We start from the raw sequence: 23,828 nt of genomic DNA, 5'->3' as shown, positions 1-23,828 counted from the left end.
GCCCGCCTGCAGAGGATTAAAACAGTTCAGCACCGTGGAGGGTAAAACTGGCGGGGAATCTGCGCCGCCCAGTAAATCCGGCCACAGAAATGAATTTTCCCTGGGCGCCAAGGGCTGAGTTAAGCAACCGGGAGGGGCGCCCAGCGCGCCTGCGCGGCGGAAGTGCAGGCGGGGTCACGTGGCCACACGGGGGGCGGGGCTGGGAGGAGCTGGGGCGACCCGCGGGACCCCGGCTGGCGCGTGCCGGTCTCCGTCCGGGCCGTGAGGCGGGAGGCTGTGTGTGCGCAGCGGCGGAGAGCCGGGGCAGCGGGAGGGCGTCCGGGCGCCCCGCGGGGAGGCTGGACAGCCCGAGCTCGGTCGAGGGCGCTGTTCCGCCGCCGCCGGCAGGCATCATGGCATCGCTGGCGGACCAGGTCGGGGCAACGGGCGCATCGCCGCCGGGCTCCTATTCAACCTGCTGGTGTCCATCTGCATCGTGTTCCTCAACAAATGGATCTATGTACACCACGGCTTCCCCAACATGAGCCTGACCCTGGTGCACTTCGTGGTCACCTGGCTGGGCTTGTACATCTGCCAGAAACTGGACATCTTTGCCCCCAAAAGTCTGCCGCTCTCCAGCTTCTTCCTCCTGGCCCTCAGTTTCTGTGGCATTGTGGTCTTCACCAACCTTTCTCTGCAGAACAACACCATAGGCACCTATCAGCTGGCCAAGGCCATGACCACGCCGGTGATCATAGCCATCCAGACCTTCTGGTACCAGAAGAGATTCTCTGTCAGAATACAGCTCATGCTGGTGAGTAGCTGCCGCTGCGTGAGCCTGTCCCTGACTGCCTTCCCCCCCACACCTCCCACACCCCCGGGAAAATTGAATGCACCTTGCTTATAGCCTGGCACGCCGGAAGCCCTTTCCCATCATCTTTACATCACACACGAGCCAGGCTCTGTAAGTGACTTATTTGGGAAGGCGTGGAAAAAGCCATCTTGACACTCCGCAGGTTCTTAAAGTGTTTAGATGCTCTGATTGATGAGTGGGGAGGGCTGCCTTAGTTGGAACAGTTCAGTGTGTCAGGATATCTGCAAAAGCTCAACCTGGACAGAAAAAAAAATCCTCCTCCTACCCCCGGATATTCGAACCATATGTGATAAACATGAAATGCTTTAGCGTAAAATATCTCCAAATACGCCTTCAGTGGCATACTGCTGGGGTGCCTTGCGTTTAAATAAAAAGAAATTCATTAAAATAACATTAGCACTTGGTAGTTTTTAGTTGTTCAGATCATAATGCTTTCCTCCTTCCATGTTTATGCTCATGTGTTTATAAATACTGGTTTAGGGGTCCATTTACCTACCTGTATGTAAATAACGTGTTTCCTTAAAAAGTGTTTCCTTAGAAAGCGTGATTTATGGATTCATTATTTTCTTCCAGATGTAGAGTTGAATGTGAATGTCTGTAGAGAAGAATTGGCAGTTTTCCCCAAAGGAAGAAAACATGCAATTCAGTGTTCCCTCGACCCCCCCCCCACCAGTGATGTGTTTCCTTAGTGTTGTTGTAAGACATCATTCTTGAATTTAATCTCACCGAGTTTGCCTCTTTTTCTTTGCAGATTCCTATTACCCTAGGTGTCATTCTTATTACGATGTGCAGTTTCATTCCCTTGTAATGGTGTTTGCTGCACTTGGTGTGGTAGTCACGTCCCTTTATCAAGTGGTGGGTAACTTTTTCTTTCCTTTATGTGCCTTTTTAGCAGATTTCATAAATTTTGAAGCTGTAACCCAAGGTTTAGAGCATACAGTCTAGAGACAATAGACATGGGAAGAAAGCATAACTGGGAAAGTGAAGCGATCAGAGACAGACGTTCAGGTGTGGAAGCTCACCAAATGCCCGTTTGTAAGTGCACAGAGCCCGTGTGTAAGCGTAGTTTGGGACAAACCTGGGTTTGGATTTTTCTTCTCGGAAGTCTTTCCAAAATGAGTGTTAATGTTTTGCCTCCTTAGTTCATTGGTCATATTTGTCATTTACCCTTTGATTATAAAGTCACTCAGATGAAACGTACACACCTCCAAACCTTTGAATGTGAAAAAAATTCAGATGTACATATTTTTAAACCCAGAAGAAGTGTTGGTGTCGCAACTTGTTTATTGGCTTCTGATACTCTGTCTGTGTCAGTAGAGTGTTTTCGAGGTTTTTGACTTCTTGGGCAAGCACAGTGCCTTGCCTGTCACTAGTATTAAGTTTTTTTTCCCCACCATGGATTCACTTCATTACCATAAGTTGCCAACAAGCTGGGTTTTGTGACCTGTGTAGTGGGGAGAAACCACGGGGTATAAGGTGCAGTGAAACAGTCGCATCTCTATGTTGGCAACCTTGGTCTGGAAATGCTGGGCATGCCTAGGTGAGGCGTCAGAGCCAATGTGGAACCAGTGTTACCTCTGCCACACAAATCTGCACAGTGATAAAGGAAGACATTCTAGTTAGGAATGTTCCCTCAGTACTGGGCCCCAGCACCTTACTGTTTGCTGGCTGGGTTGTCCCAGAAACATTGTTACTATATTTTGGATCAGGGCTCCAAGGGCTGAGGACTGGGCGCACTGACATTCTAAGCAAGCTCTGTATACTGAGCTAAAACTCACCCAGCCAGCGACCAACTTCAGTGCTTTTATTTCCTGGACCGCAAGTCTCAGGCCCTGGCTGATCTCACTCACTGTGTAGCTGAGGTGACTTTGACTGCCAATCTCCTGCTTCAGCCTCCTCAGAGCTGGGGTCACAAGCCTGCATTGCCATGCCCAGTAACCAAGTGAAGAGCCTGTGCACAGAGGTCATAGGCATCCAGGCCCCGCCCAGGGCCTTCACTTCCTGTGAGCCTGAGTATGTTATGGGAGCTCTTGTGAATTCTCTGAGGTCGCTTATGAACTCAGGGACCTAAGGTCGGGGTCAGTCAGCTCACTGTCCCCATCACTGCAAAGAGAGTGACAGGGAGGCGGCTAAGAAACTAGGGACAGTAACTATACAGTGCTGGGCGGTCCTGCCGTGCACGGATGCTTATAATCTATAGCTTATTATACTCTATAGCTTATTATACTCTATAGCTTATTATACTCTGTAGCTCTATACCTTACAGTTAGCATGATGGTGCTTGCTGTTTTCTAGAGTCTTTGCAGTATTACTTCTTGATTCACATCAACTGTACAAGGTAGACACAGATCATCTTTACTAGGCAGAGGCAGAGAATCCGAGGTGTAGTGTTAGCTGCTTCTAAGTTGCTAGGGAGAATGCGTAGGTTTGTAGCATACATCTGAAGAGTAAAACAGTATTAGTTTATGCGTAACATAAGGCAAGAGAATAATTTCTGAGGTCTAATGTGTGGTTTGATTTTTTATTTTTTGGTCTGAATGACTTGGGGAAACACTTTAGCCCAGTAGTGAATTGCTGGCCGTCTTAGGTTACAGCCTGCACTCTGGAGTTAACTGAGTTCACCTGTGTTGGACTCCTGGCCTTGGCAGCGCCGTTTGGCTACTGCAGCTGCTGTGGTGAGGTGACTCAGCAGGCGTGCCTTCCACCAAGCCTGACCTGAGTTCAGGCCCGGGGACCCACACCGAGGCTCCATAAGCCGACCTCTGATCTCCATACTTGTGCACACACACACACTGCACCCATACACAACCACATAAAATCAGTGTTTTTAAAATTCATTAAAGGATCTGAGCCTCCACCGTCGAGAAATGGGGAAGTTGGGAAGCAGTGGAGGGAGACGGGTGCTCATGGAGGAGCACCTGACAGCGGCTGGTGCTCGTGGTGCTCCCTCTGGCTCCTCTCTCCCTTGCCCACACATCACATCAGCTCCCTGGCACCTGGCACATCGGCTCACAGCCAGTGACAGTTTATTAGGCAGGCATTCCGTAGGATAGCCATGAACTCCTGTGCTAAGTGTCTCCTCTGCCTGCTGTGCACGCCTTTCTCCCCCTGTGCTGCGCCTTTGGAGAGGTCACCAGGAACGCTTGAAACAGTCTCTTGTCACTTTGGAGTGTGCATATGTAGCGTAGGTCCAACTGGAAAGAATCATTACAGTGTGGGGCTAGAGAGAGGACTCAGCAGTGTCTAGTGCACCCTGCTCCTGCAGAGGACCTGAGTTCGGTTCCAAACACCTGCTTCAGATGGCCACAGCTGCCTGTAACTCCTACTCCAGGGGATTCAGCACCTCTTCTGGCTTCCGTGGTGTCACACTCATGCACACACACAGTTTTAATACAGTGTCACCTGCCGGAGACCAAACCCTAGAAAACCAGAGTTTCAACAGCCCTCACCTTGAAAGTTCACCGACCTTGTGGTTTACAGCTGGACCCCTTCCCCCCCTTCTTCACACAAGGCTGATCAACTGGTTCTCATCCTGGCTGAACACCTGGGATGGTCTGGGCAGAACCAGCATTCCAGGAAAGGTGCAGATGCCTCAAGCCACAGCCAGCCCCCTCCTGATGACCTTTCCTCCTTCTTTGCTTCTAGTATCCCCCTCAACCCCTCCCTACTTCCTCTCACTGAGGGTTCATAACCAGGTGTTTTACGTTTCATTAACGAGGCCTTGACAAAGACACCCCGATTGCTTGGCCTCCCTCTTCTTTCTCGCCTGTTTCTCTATTTCAGGCTTGGGTTCTCCTCGGTCGGGACAAGTGGTGCCCTACGTGGTGCTCGAGGTACGGATCTTCGTCGGATGGAAATCCCAAAGGAGAAGGCTGCCACTGGGAGGCGGTATTCTCACCGCTCATGGGAGAAGTTTCCTTGGGTAAGTTTTCATTTCCGTCCCATAAGAAATGGGCCATTTTCTAAAGAAGCGGTCTTCATTAGAGACCTGAAAGCTTCTCTCAGGGAAAGGGGAGTTGAGTTAAAAAGAAGGATTTGATAACATTTTTTATAGATCATAGATGGTTCATCATAGATGGACCAGAGATTCACTATAAAAAAAATGGCAAAAGTGGATCGAGAACTAAATGAATAATTGACCAGGCAGGGCCCTGACGCAGTTCCTGCCACCGCCTTTTCTTACTGGGGGCTCATTCTTGACGTAATAGAGAGTGCGAATGAGGACCCTGGTAGACAGCAGCTTTTGTCGGTCACTGAATATTGACTCTGCCCTTTCTCTGGGGCAGCCTCGGTGACCTCGCTTTCCCCTAAAAAGAATTCTTCAAAACCTTCCTCGGTCATTATAGACAGGTCTGAGTTCCCGCCATCCGCTCCTGTGACTTCTCTTTATCCTCTGCTCCTGAGGGATCCATCCCCATCTGATATGCCATTAATTAATCCAGTCTTTAAGAGACCCCATGATAAGGAGCCTTTAGGTCTTGAGAATACAGCCACCATGGAGGAGGAGGCAGCTCATTACCATAATTCTGATCGACTGCCACTTGCTCCAGACCCTCCACGTGGCCTGTCACCCTATACCCCGCAATAGGCACGCAGCGCGGCCCCTCTCAGCCAGGTTCCTCAGACCTTTACTGGGTCCAGGCAATTATTAGAGATCGTCCTATACTCAGCCTTAAAATAAATGGTAAAAGCTTTGAGGGTATCTTAGACTCAGGTGCCGATTCTACTGTGATCTTGCAAAGTGCTTGGTCCCCCGCTTGGCCTTTGCAAGCCTCTCTGACCCATCTGCAGGGGATTGGACAATCAAAAAAATACTCTCCAGAGCTCACAGTTGCTGACTTGGGGGACAGTGAGGGAAATACTTGCTCTACTCAGCCCTTCGTGGTCCCTGGTCTGCCTGTTAACCTCTGGGGAAGAGACATTCTCTCTCAAATGAAAGTCCTTATGTGTGGTCCCAATGAGGTTATTGCTCAACAAATGCTCTCCCAGGGCTATCTCCCTGGACAGGGACTAGGCAAAAATGGACAGGGGAGACCCATGCTCGTAGCTACCACTCCCAAGATAGATCTCGCAGGCCTAGGTTACAATGCCCATTTTTCATAAGGGCCATTGCTCCCCCTGCACGCCAGGCGGATAAGATCCCTCCCTGCTAAAAAATTGTTCGCAGCCATGGAGTTAGTGCAGGAACAGCTGGCTCAAGCTGAGCTCTCTGAGGGAGAAAATGTTCTTTGGAAGTCAGAGACTGCTGCTGAGGTGGCCAGAGAAAAACCACTCATGGGCAGCATGTAAGACCTGGACTGCAGAGAAATTCCTGGGCTCTCCTCCCCTCCCACCTCTCTCCACAGGTGTGTGTGTTTGCCTAGGCACCCCCCTTCCCCCTTGTTAAATCTTAAACAAGAGAAAAAGCAGGTTTCAGAAAAGCAGTTTTTCCATGTGTAGAACGTGGTATCAAAAAAAGCAAAAAATGGCTGGAAGCTATTTCAAAACTCTCCTGGTGAGGAGAGGAAAACGGAAGACGTCCTGTTTTCTCTCTGAAACCTACTAGAGATCTCCTTAGTTCAGGTTAAGATATTTGGATCTCTTTGGGACATCAAGTTCCTTCTCTGTCTGTTGTTTGTCCTTGGGGCACCAAAACTTGTTCATATGTGTGTCAATTTGTGTTGTCCATTGTTTTGTTTGGCTGAATGATTGGTTGTTTTTATGTTTTATGTTAAAAAGAAAAAAATGGTAAAAAAGCTTTATCTGCCGGCAGTCCTGCCATTCTGCAATTTACACAGAGGAAGCTAATTCAAGGTGTCTCTCTTTCTTAAGTAGGAGTCAAAACACAGCTGGGAAAAAAAAAGCCTCTTTAGAGAAGGAAGCCTCAAGATTTTGGAAAAGTTTGGTTTAACTTATGAAGTTCGTGTAATTGCTTTATTCTTGTTTTTAATTGGTCTTAATGGTATAAGGTTTTACATATCTTGACTATAGAGTTATAAATTAATTGGTTGTGATTTAAAAGGTATAGTGTTATTAAGAAAAGGTTAGTTTAAAACTGGTGATTCAGTGTCAGAGCCATCTTAACTAGCTACACGTGGCATGATGCAACCCAGGAAATACAGGCCTCTAAGATGCTTCTAATTTGGCATGGTGTTTTGTGTGAATCTTGGCCTGGAGATTGGACTTATAAAAAATATGATTTAAAATAATGTCTCTTTAATAAGTTACACTGTCATACACTTGAACATAAGAACAGGCAGACAAACCTTGTGCTATAAAAATGATGCATTTGCCATTGATTTTAAAGAAAATAGATTGTTTAAAATTGGGATTTGCTTCCAAAGTTGCAGTTGTGCTCTAATATTGCAAGGAAAAATTGAGTTACAATAAAAATTGCCAGTGTGCCATTGGCTGCAGTTTGCGTCCTGGTTAAAGGCTCACAATTCTTAACATATTTTGTAATTAAGATAATTTTAAGAGTAATAGAGCTGTGGCCATTATAGGCCTATTGCCACTTTTCCACAAGTTTATAGGCTACAATGGTAGGAGCAAAATTTAACCCTCCAAAATTAAAAAGGAGATCTCAGTGGAAATTTATTTGATATCAAACAGGCTAATTGACTACTAAGAAACAAGTAGGATCTTTTCCGGAATCCTGGAATTACAGGTTTCTTTACAAAATGTCCTTGCTGGACTGGACAGGCAGGTTTGGGTCCGGTCTTAGATAAAAGGCTCAGATTAGAAGATAGTAACTTTGAGGAACCGCATGAAATGTCCTTGCCAAGGACTCAAAGTGGGTCCTTGGGCAACCAAAAAAAAATAAAAAAATTTAAAAAAATTTACATTTGAATTAATGCAAGGTTTGGAGCTGCCTCAGTGAAAGCTAGTGAGGAAGCTTGTGGTTTTGCCTTGCAGGCCTCAACTAGGGAGTATTTGGCTAAAAGAACATTCTTGAAATACTTATCCAGGTGTGGTTTAAAATGCAGTTCAAATCTATGAAAGGTCAATAAGGCTATAAGGGCATTAACATTTGGCCTGCCTACTCCATACAAAATTATTATAGATGTAAAGGGTTTTTTTTTTTTTTTTTGCTTTACATTCTCATAATTATAAAAGCATTTGCTTCTAACTTTAAAGAAGCAATAAAGCAATTTCATTAGAAGGCTTTTTCCTCAAGGAATGGCTAAGTGAGAAAAGATGTTTTGTCTCTGTCAATACAAGAAGCTAGGATCTTAAATTTTTCAGTGTATAATGTTCATGGAATGTTTGTTACAGGCCTTTCTCCTAACTATGGATTTTTAGAATTTTTACGTAAAGAATTTCTAAAGGTTGTTAGGATATATTATTTGGCTTTATCTTATATTAACCTCATCTTAAGCTTGCCCTGGGAAGACCTAAACCTCTGTTTTCAAGGTAAAAAAAAGTTTGTTCCTCGTTTCAAACAGCAATCAAATTGGTTATCACAAAACATTGATGGTTGATTTATTACATGGCAAGCCTTTTTTTAGGCAAAATTAATAATTGTTGTCTAAAAGATAAATTGTTAAAAATTCGCCTCTATACATGTTTTTATATTGTTATAAATTTATACATGCATCCTATAAAAATGTCTACTATGGGAGTAAAGCTCATATAATTAGATCACATGTTTATTCTTTTGAGTGTCCCCTTGCTTCAGCACAGATAATTGAATTGGGTGCTGTAACTGTTCTTTTTAAAATGTTAAAAATCAAACTTTTGATTTATATATTAATTATATATATATATCATGGCTTACAGTTGCTTGAAATTGTTTCTTTTTAATGCTACTAATTCTTAACTTTTACAATTATTTATACAAATGCAATTCAAAAAATTAATCAAAATATACATATGACCATTGACAGATTTTCAAGCTTTCTAGTTATAACTGCTTTTACATATATTTTTATACTGAATGTTCCAAATCAGATTAAGACAAATATTGTAGCTGATTATTATAGTCAGTCATTTGAGATGTTTTATTAACAATTTGATATTAGTCATTTACTGAGATTCCTCATAATTCGCAGAGGCAAGAGTTATGGAACAGGCCCATAGAACTTTACAACAATAATTTTATAATAAAAGAAGGGAGAATCATATCTCTATATGCCCCCAAAATTTAAAAACTTTAATGCCAGGGAACTCTAAGTATAGAGAAGAGGCAAGTTTGTGTTCTTTCTGCAGGATGCTGAAGGAACATGCTAGCTGCCAGAGTATGCTGATCTCTACCTTGCTCTCTACCTTGCTCCCCAGCCTTTTGGGGCCCCTCATGGGTCTTTTGTTGCTTTTGTCAGTTGGCCCCTGGGCCTTTCACAGATTAACCAGTTTCCTTTAATCACAAATCAATTCTGCCTTAAACAAACCAGTTGCAGTCCACTACCATCCGCTGGACATCCGAGACTCAGCCGGAAAACCTTTCTTCTGCTTACTAGGAGGTAACAACCATCAGCCTTCAGTTCTCCACCCTTGCTGCAGGCACAGAGCTTTCTTGGTTCTGTAGGCTGTAGAAATGTCAATGCCAGGGAGGGTGACCTCCAGCTCCTAATAGTGGCTGAGGGTCTTAAGCTGTGGAGTGGCCAATGACAGGAAATATTGTGGTGCCACGAGCCAGTTGCACACCTCCTATTGGCTGCAAGGTGACTCCATGACGGGATTATTGTGAGTCTGCTACCTGGATGCCCATCACGACCACCAAGGGCCTGATGAAGCCATTGGAGTGGGATGTGATGCCAGGAGTGGGTGCAACTTACATAGCCTAAGGCAGAGGCCCTGCCCTACTAGGATCTAAAAAGGCCTAGTTACTGCAGTGCTGGAGGTGGGGGCAAAACCACATAGCCTAAAACAGGCTCTCCACTGACCCTCTTTCCATAGCAACCCCCCAACTTAAGAGAGAAAAAAGGGGGATATGTTGGAAACCAACCAATATGTCTCAACAGCCCTCACCTTGAAAGTTCACCGACCTTGTGGTTTACAGCTGGAAAGTTCACCGACCTTGTGGTTTACAGCTGGAACCCCTCCCCCCCCCCCCCCCGCGCCCCGCCCCTTCTTCACACAAGGCTGATTAATCTGTTCTCATCCTGGCCAAACACCTGGGATGGTCTGGGCAGAATAAGCATTCCAGGAAAGGTGCAGATGCCTCGAGCCACAGCCAGCATCCCTCCCAGATGACCTTTCTTCCTTCTGTGCTTCTAGTATCCACCTCAACCCCCCCCCCCCACTTCCTCTTACTGAGGGTTCATAACCAGGTGTTTTACGTTTCATTAACGAGGCCTTGACAAAGACACCCCGATTGCTTGGCCTCCCTCTTCTTTCTCGCCCGTTTCTCTCTTTCATGCTTGGGTTCTCCTCGACACCCTGAATTACTAGGTCTCGCCGGTCTGGACAGTCACCATCTTCACATCAGTAGATTACTAAGAAAGACCATGCCTGAGGAGAGTGTGATCTGTCCAGCATGTGCCACAGTGTTTGTTCTTTAAGTGCATGGCAGCCGCTGACTCTGTGTTGTCTGAGGTTCTTTCCAGCCACAGGCAGCTGTCCGCTGCGTGCGCACTGTCGTGTGTACCCACTGTCGTGTGTACCCACTGTCGTGTGTACCCGTGTGACCCTAGTGTCTAGCTCGCTGCCCCTTTGTCTCCTTACCTGAACACCTCAGCTACAACATGTTCAGACACTTCAAGTTCTGCATCACCCTGTGCGGAGGGTACATTTTGTTTCAGGATCCACTGTCGGTAAACCAAGGACTGGGCATCCTGTGCACGCTCTTTGGCATCCTCACCTACACCCACTTTAAACTCAGCGAGCAGGAAGGCGGTAAGAGCAAGCTGGTCCAGCGGCTCTGAGTCTGCAGGGAAGGGAAGGTCGGGTCCTAAGGATGAGAAATGGCAAATGTGTACGTCTCTGGGAAAGCTCCCTGCGGAATCCAGTCAGTGACGCGCAAGAAGTATCTTCCTCACAGATAATGACAGTTTTTAGTACCTTTTATCGATTTAATTTTTTTAAACCAAAATGATTCAGGCTTCTTTTCAAAGACTTGATGAACCGGGAGCTGGCCCTCGGTGGTAGAGTGTTTGCCTCACACATGTTAGACCCTGGCCTCAAACGCCAGCACCGTCAAAGAAATTCTAGGAACTGCACAAAAGATGGTTGCCAACTAGAGTACGGGAAAGCTCAGGTCCATCGGAACAGGAGAGCGCTCGGGCACTGCAGCTGTGCTGTGGCCGTCCATGCTCTCCCAGGGAAGGGCACGCCAAACTGCTGGCTCACCCAGGCCTTCCCATCGGCAAGCTCTTTGTCATCTGGACAGGGTGGCGGTCATAGCTGTTTTGAGACTGGATCTCACTGTGTAGCCCTGACTGATCTGGAATTCTCTACATAGACCGAACTAGCTTTTAACTCTGCCGCTCCATCTAGCCCTTTCTTCTTTATTACTGCACTGTAGAACTGAAATAGTTACAGAGAGCAAGTTGTCGTAGACGTGATCATGAAAGAAATTACAACTCTGAAAGGATCACTTTTTCAGTAGAAAACTGACACAAGACCTTCTTCCCTGTTAGACAGGCAGGACTGCTTGAGCCCAAAGCCAGCTCAACAGCATGTGTGCGCTGCCTGTGCTAGAGGGGATGGCTGAGATTGTAACAGTGTTGCTGGGAATGACCTTCTCATTGGTCTTCTCCTGGCTTTCAGTGAGTTCTAGATACTATATATGGAGTTAAACAAAACCTCGTTATTAAACTGCTCAAAGAAAAGTCTTGTGGGGCCAGCGGGTATAGCCCGTGGCAGAGGACCTGCCCAGCACTCAGGTGGGTCTTTTGGTTCTGGTTACTGCGTTCTGACTTGCTTAATCATTTCCTGTTAGTGATTTCTAATATGGCCTCCCTCCCAACACGCCCTGCCCTCCACATACTGAAGCTGCAGGTAGGGAGTGTTTTATGGTATTGGGAACCGGACTGAATTGTGTCTTGCATAATGTGGCAAATTAGAGCAAAAGCTGTCCAAATTCTGGACGGAAACTTGGTGAAAAATAGGAAAGATATGAAAGAGAGGTAGAAAACTAGCTAATATTTAGCTAGATGTGTGATATTCAGAGGAATTGAGAAATATTTTTAATTGAGATTCAGACAGAATGCATGGGGGGTCCAGCAAATAGAGTGCTGGGTATTTAATTACAAAAGTATGTGTCTGCCTTCAAGTATCTTGACATCTCGCCATTAAAAGCAGCCATTGATGACCTCAGAAGAGTCAGATCTCTTGAAATAATAACTTCTTCTAAACATACACTTTCTGTGAGGAAACAGCTTAAGACAAAGAGCCATGTCTTGTGATGATAACTTTTATCTTGTATTTTCTTTCTTTTTCACAGAGAGAGGTAACTAACTTTTAATGTATTAGGTTTTTTTGTTGATAGTGGTAGTTTTGGGGTTTTTTGTTTTTTTTTTTTTTAACCAGATAAAGCCTGGGTTGTACCCCCAGCACTGCCAAACAAAACCTTGTCAAGCAATCAGGAGACAGGCTGGCGGGGGACATGCTCCTGGATCCCAGGATCTGGGCAGGTGAGTCGGGGCTAAGAGCTCTGTGGCCGTGTAGACCACACAGACTCCAAGGGCTGACTGATTACACACTGAGATTCTATTAAAGAGGAAGGAAATGTGCCTGTTTGGGATTGTTTTTCCTAGTGCGTTTAAAGAACAAAGCCTCATTAAAATGTGTATTTTGGAGAATGGCTTTGTCTGTGTGCTTTTGTGGCTTTTTGTTTTAAAAATTGTCCTCAGTTTAGAGTTGTGTCATTATGCGAAGAACGGCAGAACATGTCGTCCTAACCATTGTGGTCCTATGCTCAAGAAACATTTTCTGTGTGTGTTTAAATTAATGGTTAACAATGTCCCAGAAGCGAATGAAGAGTATTCCAGCACAGAGACCCGCAGGTTCCTGTGCATTAGGAACAATGGAGTTGACTAGTACTGGGCACCAATCTTAGCTGTAAATAAGCCCTGGGGACAGGTGGTTTGAACAGGTAGGTGTGGGGATAGAACAAATGGCTGGTGTCATCGGGGATGGGGCTAGGAGCAAGATGAGTGAGGTGTGTTCATAGACACAATAAACTCTATTAGTTCATACAGGCTGATAAGCATTTTTTGCACCCTGAAGACTATCGTCTATTTGAAAAGAAAATTCCTGAGGAAAACAGACCAATTCCCCAGAGCAAGCACAGTGACAGACCCTAGACAGTCCTGTCTTTTTTGTTCTCAGTGGAACTGGATGTAGTTTTTATCCTATGTCAAATGACTAATCTTCAACTCTTGCTAAAAAAAACGATAAGGACCCCCTTGTTCTCACTTCTGTCCTGCATACTAGAGCCCGTGAAGAAAGTGGGCATCTGTGCATGTGGAAGTGCTGGTCTGTTCTGCTTGCAAACCCACAGCTCAGGGGACTGGAGAGATGGCTCATGGGTAAGAGCCCTGGCTGCTCTTCCTAAGAACCTGCTTTGATACCCAGCGCCCACGGGACAACTGTTAATTATCTGTAACTCTGGGCAGTGGTAGCACACACCTTTAATCCCAGCACTTGGGAGGTAGAGGTGGCAGATTTCTGAGTTCAAGGCCAGCCTGGTCTACAGAGTTCCAGGACAGCCAGGGCTATACAGAGAAACCCTGTCTCAAAAATAAATAAATAAATAAATAAATAAATAAATGAATAAATGAATAAATAAAATAAAAATAAAAGAGAAAGAAAGAAAAAGAAAGAAAACAAATCCAAAAAAAAAAAAAAAAAAAACTCCAGTTCCAGGAAATGGATGTCCTTTCCTTGCCTCCCAGGTACCAGTTATACAAGTGGTACACAGACAGACAGACATACAGGTAGAACAGCCATGTAGACCAGGCTGGCCTTGAACTCTGCCTCCTTAAAGGCATGCACCATCCAGTCTGGCCATACACATAAAAATTTTAAAATAGAAGCTAGGTGCAACTGTATGGAAACCCTTAAACCCAGTACTGTGTGGGAAGGAGAGGCTGGAGGATCCCAGGGCTTGATGGGTCCAGCCTAGCTTCACTTTCTGTGAGAGCTCTCTCAGGAACAAGGCAGCATGACAGAGGACACCTGCTGGCTTCCTCGAATTCTGCATGCAGTGGTATATATACATATACACGCCCATGGAAAACAGAAAGCAATAAGATAATGTGAAGGAGTCAGGCGTGGCTGTGCACACCTTTAATCACCACACTCAGAGGCAGAGGAATCCGAATCTTTGAGTTGAGCTAGCCTGATCTACAGATTCTAGACCTAGTCAAGGCTGCCTAGTGAGGCTGTTGTTACCAGGCTGTAGACTACCTGTTCTGGGTTGGAAAGGGAAGAACTTTCCTGGGCTTCATTCTTTAAAATGCCTCTTAAGACTTGCTGTGTTAAAATCACTACGTGCCTTAAAATTTGTCTCAGAACAACATTAATCACCCAAAGCACAGTAAATTCGCTTGTTTAGAGACGGGTCTCAAGCATCCAGGTTGGCCTTGGTGTGTAACTGAGACTGATTCAGTCTTTCTGCCTTTACCTCCAGAGTGCCTGACCAGGTGTGAGGTACAACACCCAGATAAACGTTTAGCTTTTAAGGTTTCCCTTTTCCAAGCTAATATTCTGTACCAAGCGTGCGTTCTCAGTTCCCTGGTTCCCTGTTTGTTCAGTTAGAAATCAGGTCTGCATTCATTGCCGAACAGGAATGGGTGGGTCTTGTCAGTCTGGGAGACACAGAATCAGCCCGAGATCTACTAGGACTCCCTATGGCGATGGCGGCCCCGGATCTAACTCTGACTGGAGCTGAAGAGCAAGACCAAGCCTCCCAGCCTCCTGTACATCTTAGAGATTACGTTACGGAGAGGCTTGTTGACCACAATTGTAAGAGTCGGAAAATAAAAGTCCGTGAGGATAGTGTTTTGCTTGCACTTCCGACCGTACCACAACCACTGCTGGTTCTCACAGAGGCCAGAAGAGGGCGCCCCACACCCAGGAACCAGAGTTACAGAGGGTTTGTGAGCCACCATGTGGATACTGGGGGAAGAACCAGGTCCTCTTCAAGAGCAGCAAGGGCTTAATTGCTGAACCATTTATCTCCAGCCCTCAGAATATATAACAAAAATGTGGGAGGGAGAAAACAAATACAAACACTGGGTTTTTGTGTGAAATATTCATATTTCCTCACTTCTAAAGTTTAAGTGAGCCAGTCTCTCTGTCTCTCTCTGTCACTCTGTCTGTCTTTAAACATTTATGGTTGTGATCCACCATGTGGTTGCTAGGAATTGAACTCGGGACCTCTGTAAGAACAGTCAGTGCTCTTGACTACTGAGCCATCTCTCCAAGCCCAAGTCTTTCTTTCATTCTTGTCTTATACTCAGGGCTAGTGGTACCATCTCTTCTGTGGAATACAAGCAAAGTTGAAGACTTGAATCTTTTGATCCAAGGGACAGAGGTGGCTGGTTGTGCCTCATTCCAGCTCCTAAACATCCCAGACAGGATGGAGAGGTCCAGAATCACTGGAGCTGTGAACAGAGCCCAGGCAGGCGTGCGGCAGCAGAAGCAGCATCCGGTTACCAGGCTGCCCGCTGCCTGTGCTTGTCCAAGGTTAGGAAGGAAGCCCTATTGGCTGAGGGGGCCTGTAGCTGTCACTGGCAGCTTTGGGCAGCTCCCCGAGCACCTGGGTGTTGTGTTCAGTTTTCTTTGTTTTGCCTTTAGTAATTTTTTTTAACTTTTCCATAAACATTTTTAAACTTTTGATAGTTAATTTCACACCATGAAATCTCCCCATCCCTCCATATTTAACCCCTGCCCTTGGAACCTCCCCACAAAAGGAAACAGAAAATAGAAAATCTCACCGTGGAAGCTGCAGCGTATCCTGTCACAGTATGTCACACACTATCCTTTGGTCCACGCGTCTTTACTTGCGAATGTTCATTCCGGTGACTCCCTGGTCTGTGTCGAGGCCTCTGGCTTCTGCTTCACTCTCAATACTGGATCTTCACTGGGGCTTTTCTCGGATATCCTGTTGTTGACCTGTGACGTGGAGGTCTGCGGGGCCGGCCCCTTCATGAGCTCCAGCAGTTCATAGGTAAAGTGGATGTTGGTGTGGGCCAACTCAAAGCCCTCAATCTGGACCAGGGTGGTAACTTGGTTGATCAGCCCGCCAGCTCTCCCTGCATGTTAGATATTTACATTACAATTCATAACAGTCGCAAAAGGACAGTTATGAAATAGCAATGAAAATAATGTTATGGTTGGAGGCCCCCACTGTACAGGGCCATACTGGGGCGTCATGCCACAAGGTATGAACTTGACGTTGGCCAAGGACAATAGGGAAGTAGGTTACAGCAGGAATTTTTATCCTAGGGTAGAGAAGCTCAGAGTAAAGGTTAAGTTCATTGTTTGTCCAGATCTACGAATTCCTGAATTAAGCAGCTACCTGAGCAGTAGAACCAAGGACCTCCAGAAGACTTTCCCTGAACTCAACCTGGAGTCTGGGGGGAGGGGCTTGCCCAAACTGTTAAAAGGTCTGACCTCTATTAAAGTTGGGGCCTCGATTGGTAAACTATCCTCCTGGCCTCATTCTTTTCACCCCTTCCCATCTATCCCTCAGCTTCTGTTCCAGGAACTCAGTTCGTAGTAGCTGCAGGCAGCTACAGACTACAACACCCCACAACATGAGGAACCATATTAAAGGGCTGCAGCATGAGCAAGGTTGAGAACCACCAGGTTAGGGAAAACCTACTGTAGTGGAGCTCCGGACTCTTGTGACAACAGGGGGACAGAGCTACGTGAGGAGACCAAAGGTTCCTGCCAGGCCTGACCAAAGCCATCTTGAGGCACAACTTCTCTGACCTTCACCAAGTAATCCTGGTCTGCCCCTCCCACTCCACGATTCCTAGCATACTGTACACAGACCGCCATCAGACTGGAATGTGGATCTTCATGAGCAGACCCAAGTTCAGTCAGCACCAGGAATGTGTGTGGCCTCTTTGATGTTGACTCCAGATAAGCTGTGTATACTCTGCTTTGATAAAAATCAACTTGTCCTGACTAATACAGAGGCCCCTTCCTCTAACCAGATTCACAGAGACTGGTTTTGACCATACTTCTGGTCAAATACATACAATACAATCTGTGCGATCATGTCTCCATCTGCCCCTCACCTCCCATGGTGCCTTGGGACCTGTCCTCAGGCATAAGGCCCGTGTTCTTTGAGAATCCACATGCACACCACACATCTGCGGGCCTGGGTCAGGAACTTTAAGGGACTGGATTCCTGCGGTCCTATTTCATCACAGGGTGACCGAATAGAGAATGCTTCAGCCACATTCAAAGCCATTCTTTGAATTCATAAAGAACATCATGAGGAGGACATCCAGTGCTTGTGCCTAGTACTCCTCTCAGGGACTGAACCCTGAGACTCTTCAGCAGCAGTGTGGTAGCTTCCTGGAATGCTGAGGCCCCAGCAGCTTGGGTCCCTAGGGCCTGGAGAAAGGCCAACGCCATACAGTAAAGGCAGAATCAGGTAGAAGTTTTCTAAAACTGCACAACTCAGACCCTGCATGTTTATTACATCTCTAGGTGTGCAGTCTCAGACCGCGAACATCCAGGAGGAGGGAGCCATAGTTGCTGCTGGTCTTTACACACAGTGGTCAATCATTCGTAAGCACTCAAGGACTCCTGAGAAAAGCTTTGTGCGCTCCCTTGAGTGTGGACCACGTAGGAAAGGGCTTGGAACTGAGCCTTAGAGTCTTGAGTTTGTCGTGACCAAGTCAACAACAGAGTTCATGCTGGACCTCTCTCAGGGTTCATACACTCAGGGTTCACACACTCAGGGTTCATACACTCAGGGTTCACACACTCAGGGTTCACACACTCAGGGCTCATACACTCAGGGTTCACACACTCAGGGTTCACATACTCAGGGTTCACATACTTAGGGTTCACATACTCAGGGTTCATACACTCAGTGTTCATACACTCAGAGCCTCTCACAATCACAGTTCACACACTCAGGGTTCACACACTGAGGGGGCTCACACTCGGGGTTCACACACTCAGGGTTCATACACTCAGGGTTCTCACACTCAAGGTTCTCACACTCGGGGCCTCTCACAATCACAGTTCACACAGTGAGTTCACACGCTCAGGGTTCTAACACTCGGGGTTCCCATACTCAGGGTTCATATACTCGGGGTTCACACACTGAGGATTCATACACTCAGGGTTCTCACTCTCAGGGTTCTCACACTCAGGGTTCACACACTCGGGGTTCTCACACTCAGGGTTCACACACTGAGTGTTCACACACTCAGGGTTCACACACTCAGAGTTCACACACTCAGGGCCTCTCACTATCACGGATCGGATCTCACACTCAGGGTTCACACACTCAGGGTTTACACACTCAGGGCTTCCTTTGCTTCCTGCACTGAAACTGGCCCAGGCCTCCCTGAGCCTGGCTCCACTCCTCCCCTGCCTCTGCCTGTGTGGCTCTGGAGAAGCCCTACAAGGTCGCCACCATGAGGTCCTCCAGTGTCATCATACCCTCCATCCCTGCCCTACACTGACTTCCCTGGCTGGAAATGTACATGGCCATCTGCATCGCCAAACCTCTCTCTATGGTGATTTTCCTACCCAAGGAGTTGGTGAATCAAGCCAAGTCGCAATCCCTGATTTCATATTTTACAAAAGTTTTTTGAGAGGAAGGGGAAGGGAAAGGGGCGTCAGTGCTTTCTTTACCATTAAGCTATATCCTTAGTCCCTCCTTTTTGTGATTTTTGTTTGACACAGGGTCTACCCAAGATCGCTGGACTAGCCATGTTAGAATCCTTCTCTGGTTTCCTGAGTTGTTGGGATTCCAGACATAGGCCACATCTGATGTAAAGGAGTCTTCTTTTTACAAGTATACAAAAAGGTTAGAAGTGGAAACACTGGTCCTTCTCCCACACTTCAGGGGGCCTGGGCCACCCACGTGGAGGGACAGCCTAAGATCTGAGCACAAGCTGAGTGGGTGCAGGGGCCTCTTCACTGACGAGGCCTGGCCTCATTTGCTCGGTTTGAATTGGGTCTTTACCTTGGGGGATTTGAATCCCTGGGCTTCTTAGCTACCTCGGAGTTCACTGAAAGAACACAGAGTCAAGAGAACAAAAAAGACTGGGTCACTACATATAGCTCACTCATCAGAGGATACTGTGAGCTCCCCATGTCCAACAACCAACCGACCTTCCCCCAGACGCCCGGCCCCACACGGCGTTTCCACGTGCTCACGGGAAGGGTCTCATGGAGTCATTATTGACACCGCTTTCTCTTGCCTTTTCTAATCTGGCAGGAAAGTTAGCCAACTCTTCTAAACTTCCAGAACCTACCTAGAAAACATGAAAGAAGAGCCTAATGATAGGGCTGGAGAGATGGCTCAGTGGTTAAGAGCACTGGCTGCTCTTCCAGAGGACCTGGGTTCAATTCCCAGCAACCACATGGTGGCTCACAGATCTGTAGTGGGATCTGATGCCCCCTTCTGGTGTGTCTGAGGAGAGCAACAGTGTGCTTACATAACATAAAATAAATAAATCCAAAAAATAAAAAATTCAAGGCAAACTTTCCCTAATGACTTTCACTGTACCCACAGTGTCTCCTCCCTCTGTCTTCACACCACACCAGCCAAGTCCTGGCCCTGTGAATCAGTGCTCTGTTAAGAAGCAGATGTTGGAGAAGACAAGCCTTCTTTTCACAGGCTAACAAACTACATTCCTGTAGCCTTAGGAATGTAGTGGAGGAAATTACTCAAGTTAGGAAAGAAGTAAGGCTTTCAAAATAACATATAGAACTTTGCTAAATCTTTAATATAACCATAAGGCTAAAAATTACATGTCTTTTTAAAAATTAGGACAATTTTTTATTTACTTTTATTTTGCATGTGTATGTGTATGTGTGCATATGTGTATATGTATGTATATATTTTTGTATGTATATGTGTATGAATATGTATGTGCATGTATGTATGTATATGTCTGTATGTGTTTGTATATGTGTGTTTATGTATGTGTGTCTATATGTATTTCTGTATATATGTATATGTGTTTGTGTGTATGTATATTTCTGTATGTATATGTGTATGTATGTGTATGTATGTGTCTGTATATATGTGTGTGTGTATATATGTGTGTATGTGTTTTTGTATGTATGTGTATGTATGTATATGTCTATATGTGTTTGTATGTGTATGTGTATATATGTCTCTGTATATATGTGTGTGTGTATGTATGTGTGTATGTGTTTTTGTATGTATGTGTATGTGTATGTATGTATATGTCTATATGTGTTTGTATGTGTATGTGTATGTATGTGTGTATGTGTTTGTGTATATATACATCTGTGTGTATGTGCATGCTCAAAGCAAACATGTGTTGGTCAGAGGAAAACTTGCAAGAGTCAGTCGCCCTTCCACAATGCAAGTTCTAGGGGTCAAACTTGGGTCATCAGGTTTGGCAACAAGTCCCTTTACCTCCTGAGCCATTTTGTTGGCCTTGAACAAGAACAAATTCAAATAAAAAGATTAACTAGGCAAAATAAATGATAACTAGCACAGTCGGATGTCCAGGCACCTACATTAGAAAGCGCAGCAGGAGAAGTGACTCCGATGCCTTTTGGTGCCTCTCTGTGGCTCTTCGCAACCCTTAATCACATATTTATTTATAGGTAGGGTCGCACTGTAGACCCTCCTACACAGAGCAGGCTAGCCTCGAACCTTCAGCAATGAGAATCGGAAGCAGCGATTGAAATGAGAAACGTCCCTCGTTGGCTCACATCCCCATGGGAAATGATGGGACCTTTAGGAGGTGCAGCCTTGCTGGGGGAAGCCCACCGCTCTGGACACTCAGCCCTCTGGAAATGTTAAGCTAAAATATACTGGTCTTTACATTGCTTTTGGTTGAGTTATTTTATCCCAGAAAAAATCCGAAAACAAAGTAATTAATACATCCATCCTCCTGCATCTGCCTCCCAAGTGTTGGGATTACAGGCTCCTGTCACCATATCAGCTCATGTTTATGAATCTCTGATTTTTTTTTTCAGTACAACGCTGGAACCCAGAGCCTCACAGGCAGTAGATACACCCTCTCCCGTTGATCTGTGCTTCCAATTCCATATCTATTAATCCCACTCACTCATTCAGTGATTCACTGATCCATCTCCATTCATTCATTTGACTTTTCTATAATGTTGTGATAAAAGCTTTATCAATTCTTCCTCCCAGGCCTTTCTCTCTCTCAAGCCAGGCTCACACCACAGATCTTGGGGCAGACAGTGCAGTCCGGAGACTTCGGGTCACACCTGTCGTGAATTCCAAAGCCCCTTGAAGCCTTGGCATCCGCATCATCTGGTCTGACATCTGTATGCTTACATCCAATCAGTCAATGTTCTGGGACATCTTCCGAAATAATTATTGGAAAACAACAGAAAGTTTTTTTTGGCTTTTTGGATTTGGTTTTTTCAAGACAGGGTTTCTCTGTGTAGCCCTGGCTATCCTGGAACTCACTCTGTAGACCAGGCTGGCCTCGAACTCAGAAATCTGGCTGCCTCTGCCTCCCAAGTGTTGGGATTAAAGGTGTGTGCCACCACAGCCCGGTCTGGTTTTCCATTTAAATGATTCATTTATTTTTATTGATGCATATGTATATATGCCAGAGTGAGTTTATTTATACATATGAATTTATATATTTATGTACTTTTGTTATGTGTTGTTTTTATTTTGAGTCTATGTAGCTCTGTCTGTCCTGGAACTTGCTATGTAGATCAGGCTGGCCTCAAATTCACAGAGATCTGTCTACCTCTGCCTCCTGAGTACTGAGAGTAAAAACGTGCGCCACTGCTCATTACCTGTGTGAGTCTGTGTTTACCACAGGTGTGGAGGCCAAGGGGCCTCCAATCCCCGGCAGCTGGAGTTACAGGAGGTTGTGAGACATCTGATGCGGTGTAGTGGCTGTTCCTGCTTGTCAACTTGACTATATCTGGATCACGGCATAGAGATCTTGAAGCACAGTGGCTATGAATCTCAGAAGATTAAGACAGATCTCTGAGTTCAAGGTCATCTGGGACAAAGCAAGTCCCAGATCCAGGCATGGTGCTACACACCTCTAATCTGGGTCACACCTTTTGCTGGAGACCTACATAAGGACACTGCAAGAAGGAAGATTTACTCATTCTCTTCTTTGCCTGCTTGCCTTGTGTGACTGAGCGACTGCTAGATTCTTGGACTTCCATTCACAACTGCTGTGGACCATTGTTAGAGAATTGGACTACAGACTGTAAGTCATTAACAAATTCCCTTCCTATATAGAGACTACCCATAAGTTCTGTGACTCTAGAGAACCCTGACTAACCCATGTGGGTGCTGGGAGACCAAGTGGGGTCCTCTGGAAGAACTGTATTAAGTTCTTAACCGTTGAGCCATTCCTCCAGTCACCACATGGTTTTCCTAAGGTGAATTCATGTGATTACCAGCGGCACTGGTCCTGTGTGCAGGTCCTCCCTTGTGGTGGGGTGCAGTTTCTTGGCTGTCGCCTGCTCTCACCACAGCATCAGGATGAATCCCGGGCGTGGCCATCAGAGAAGTTCTTCCTCATCTGGCTCAGCTGAGGGAAATCAGGCTGAATCCACGGAGTCCGCGATGGAGAGAGAAAAGGAACAGTTCCGTAAGCTCTTTATTGGTGGCTTGAGCTTTGAAACCACAGAAGAAAGTTTGAGAAAGTACTACGAGCAATGGGGAAAGCTCACAGACTGCGTGGTTATGAAGGATCCCGCAAGCCAAAGACCAAGAGGATTTGGGTTTGTAACGTTCTCATCCACGGCCGAGGCGGATGCTGCCATGGCTGCAAGGCCTCACTCCGTCGATGGCAGGGCAGTTGAGGCAAAACGTGCTGTAGCCAGGGAGGATTCTGGAAACCCAGGAGCCCACGTGACTGTGAGGAAGCTGTTTGTTGGTAGAATTAAGGACGATACTGAGGAACACCACCTTAGAGATTACTTTGAAAAATATGGAAACATTGAGACTATTGAAATAATTACCGATAGGCAGTCTGGAAAGAAAAGAGGCTTTGGCTTTGTTACTTTTGAGGACCATGATCCCGTGGATAAAATTGTCTTGCAAAAATATCACACCATAAATGGTCACAATGCAGAAGTTAGAAAGGCATTGTCTAGACAAGAAATGCAGGTAGTCCAAAGTTGTAGGAGCGGAAGAGGAGGAAACTTTGGTTTTGGGGATTTTCGTGGCCGTGGCAATTTTAGACCAGGACCGGGAAGCAACTTTAGAGGGGGATCTGATGGATACAAAAGTGGACGTGGATTTAGGGGTGGCTATAATGGGTATGGAGGTAGACCTAGGGGGTATTATGGAAGTGGAAATTACAATGATTTTGGGAATTATAACCAGCAACCTTCCAGCTATGGTCCAAGGAAGAGTGGAAACTTTGGTAGCAGGAACATGGGAGGACCATAAGATTACCTTACTGTGGAGGAAGGATTGCAAAAAAAAAAATGCCTTTGAGACAGTTTCTTAGCTTTTTAATTGTTGTTTCTTCCTAGTGGTCTCTTAAGAGTAGAGAGGCTTTCCTTCTTTGTAAGTTTTGTAAGTTTCAGGTGATATGTGAAACCTATTATAAGATTTTTGTCCAAAATGTTGAAAAGCTATTAGAGTCAATGGTGTAATAAGATAAAATGTTTTTCCTCTAAAAATTTAACTGCGTGTGTAGAGTTAAGAAGTTGTTGTATGTTTATGATTTAATAAAATAATTCTAAAGCAAAAAGATGAATACATGTCTGTCAGAAAAGTAAGGAGATATACAGGAGCAGAAGGAGAGAGCTAATGAGAGGATTCCCACAATTCATTTAGCACTCTGTGTGATAGGGTGCACTGTAATCCCAGCATTTAGGAGGGAGAGTCAAGAAGATTCTAATGGGTCAGGCA

General features: G+C 45.7%; 1 protein-coding gene and 1 pseudogene across 1 annotated transcript; both read left to right on the top strand.

The window, feature by feature from the left end:
• The first annotated feature begins 392 nt into the window (after positions 1-392).
• LOC127670360 (solute carrier family 35 member E3-like) lies at positions 393-21,205 on the top strand (annotated as a pseudogene).
• A 1,219-nt stretch (positions 21,206-22,424) lies between these two features.
• Positions 22,425-23,375, top strand: LOC127670358 (heterogeneous nuclear ribonucleoproteins A2/B1-like). The gene has a single exon (XM_052164669.1). The coding sequence runs from the start codon at positions 22,446-22,448 to the stop codon at positions 23,358-23,360; it is 915 nt and encodes a 304-aa protein (XP_052020629.1). The 5' UTR covers positions 22,425-22,445; the 3' UTR covers positions 23,361-23,375.
• The last annotated feature ends 453 nt before the right edge of the window (positions 23,376-23,828 follow it).

Source organism: Apodemus sylvaticus, chromosome 20, assembly GCF_947179515.1.
Source record: "Apodemus sylvaticus chromosome 20, mApoSyl1.1, whole genome shotgun sequence".
NCBI classification, from domain to species: domain Eukaryota; kingdom Metazoa; phylum Chordata; class Mammalia; order Rodentia; family Muridae; genus Apodemus; species Apodemus sylvaticus.
Note: the sequence above shows the minus strand (reverse complement) of the source record. Positions and strands in the feature narration are given on the sequence as shown.

Excerpts from the sequence above, each read along its gene's own strand:
- LOC127670358 (XM_052164669.1), top strand. The coding sequence starts at position 22,446 with ATGAATCCCGGGCGTGGCCATCAGAGAAGTTCTTCCTCATCTGGCTCA.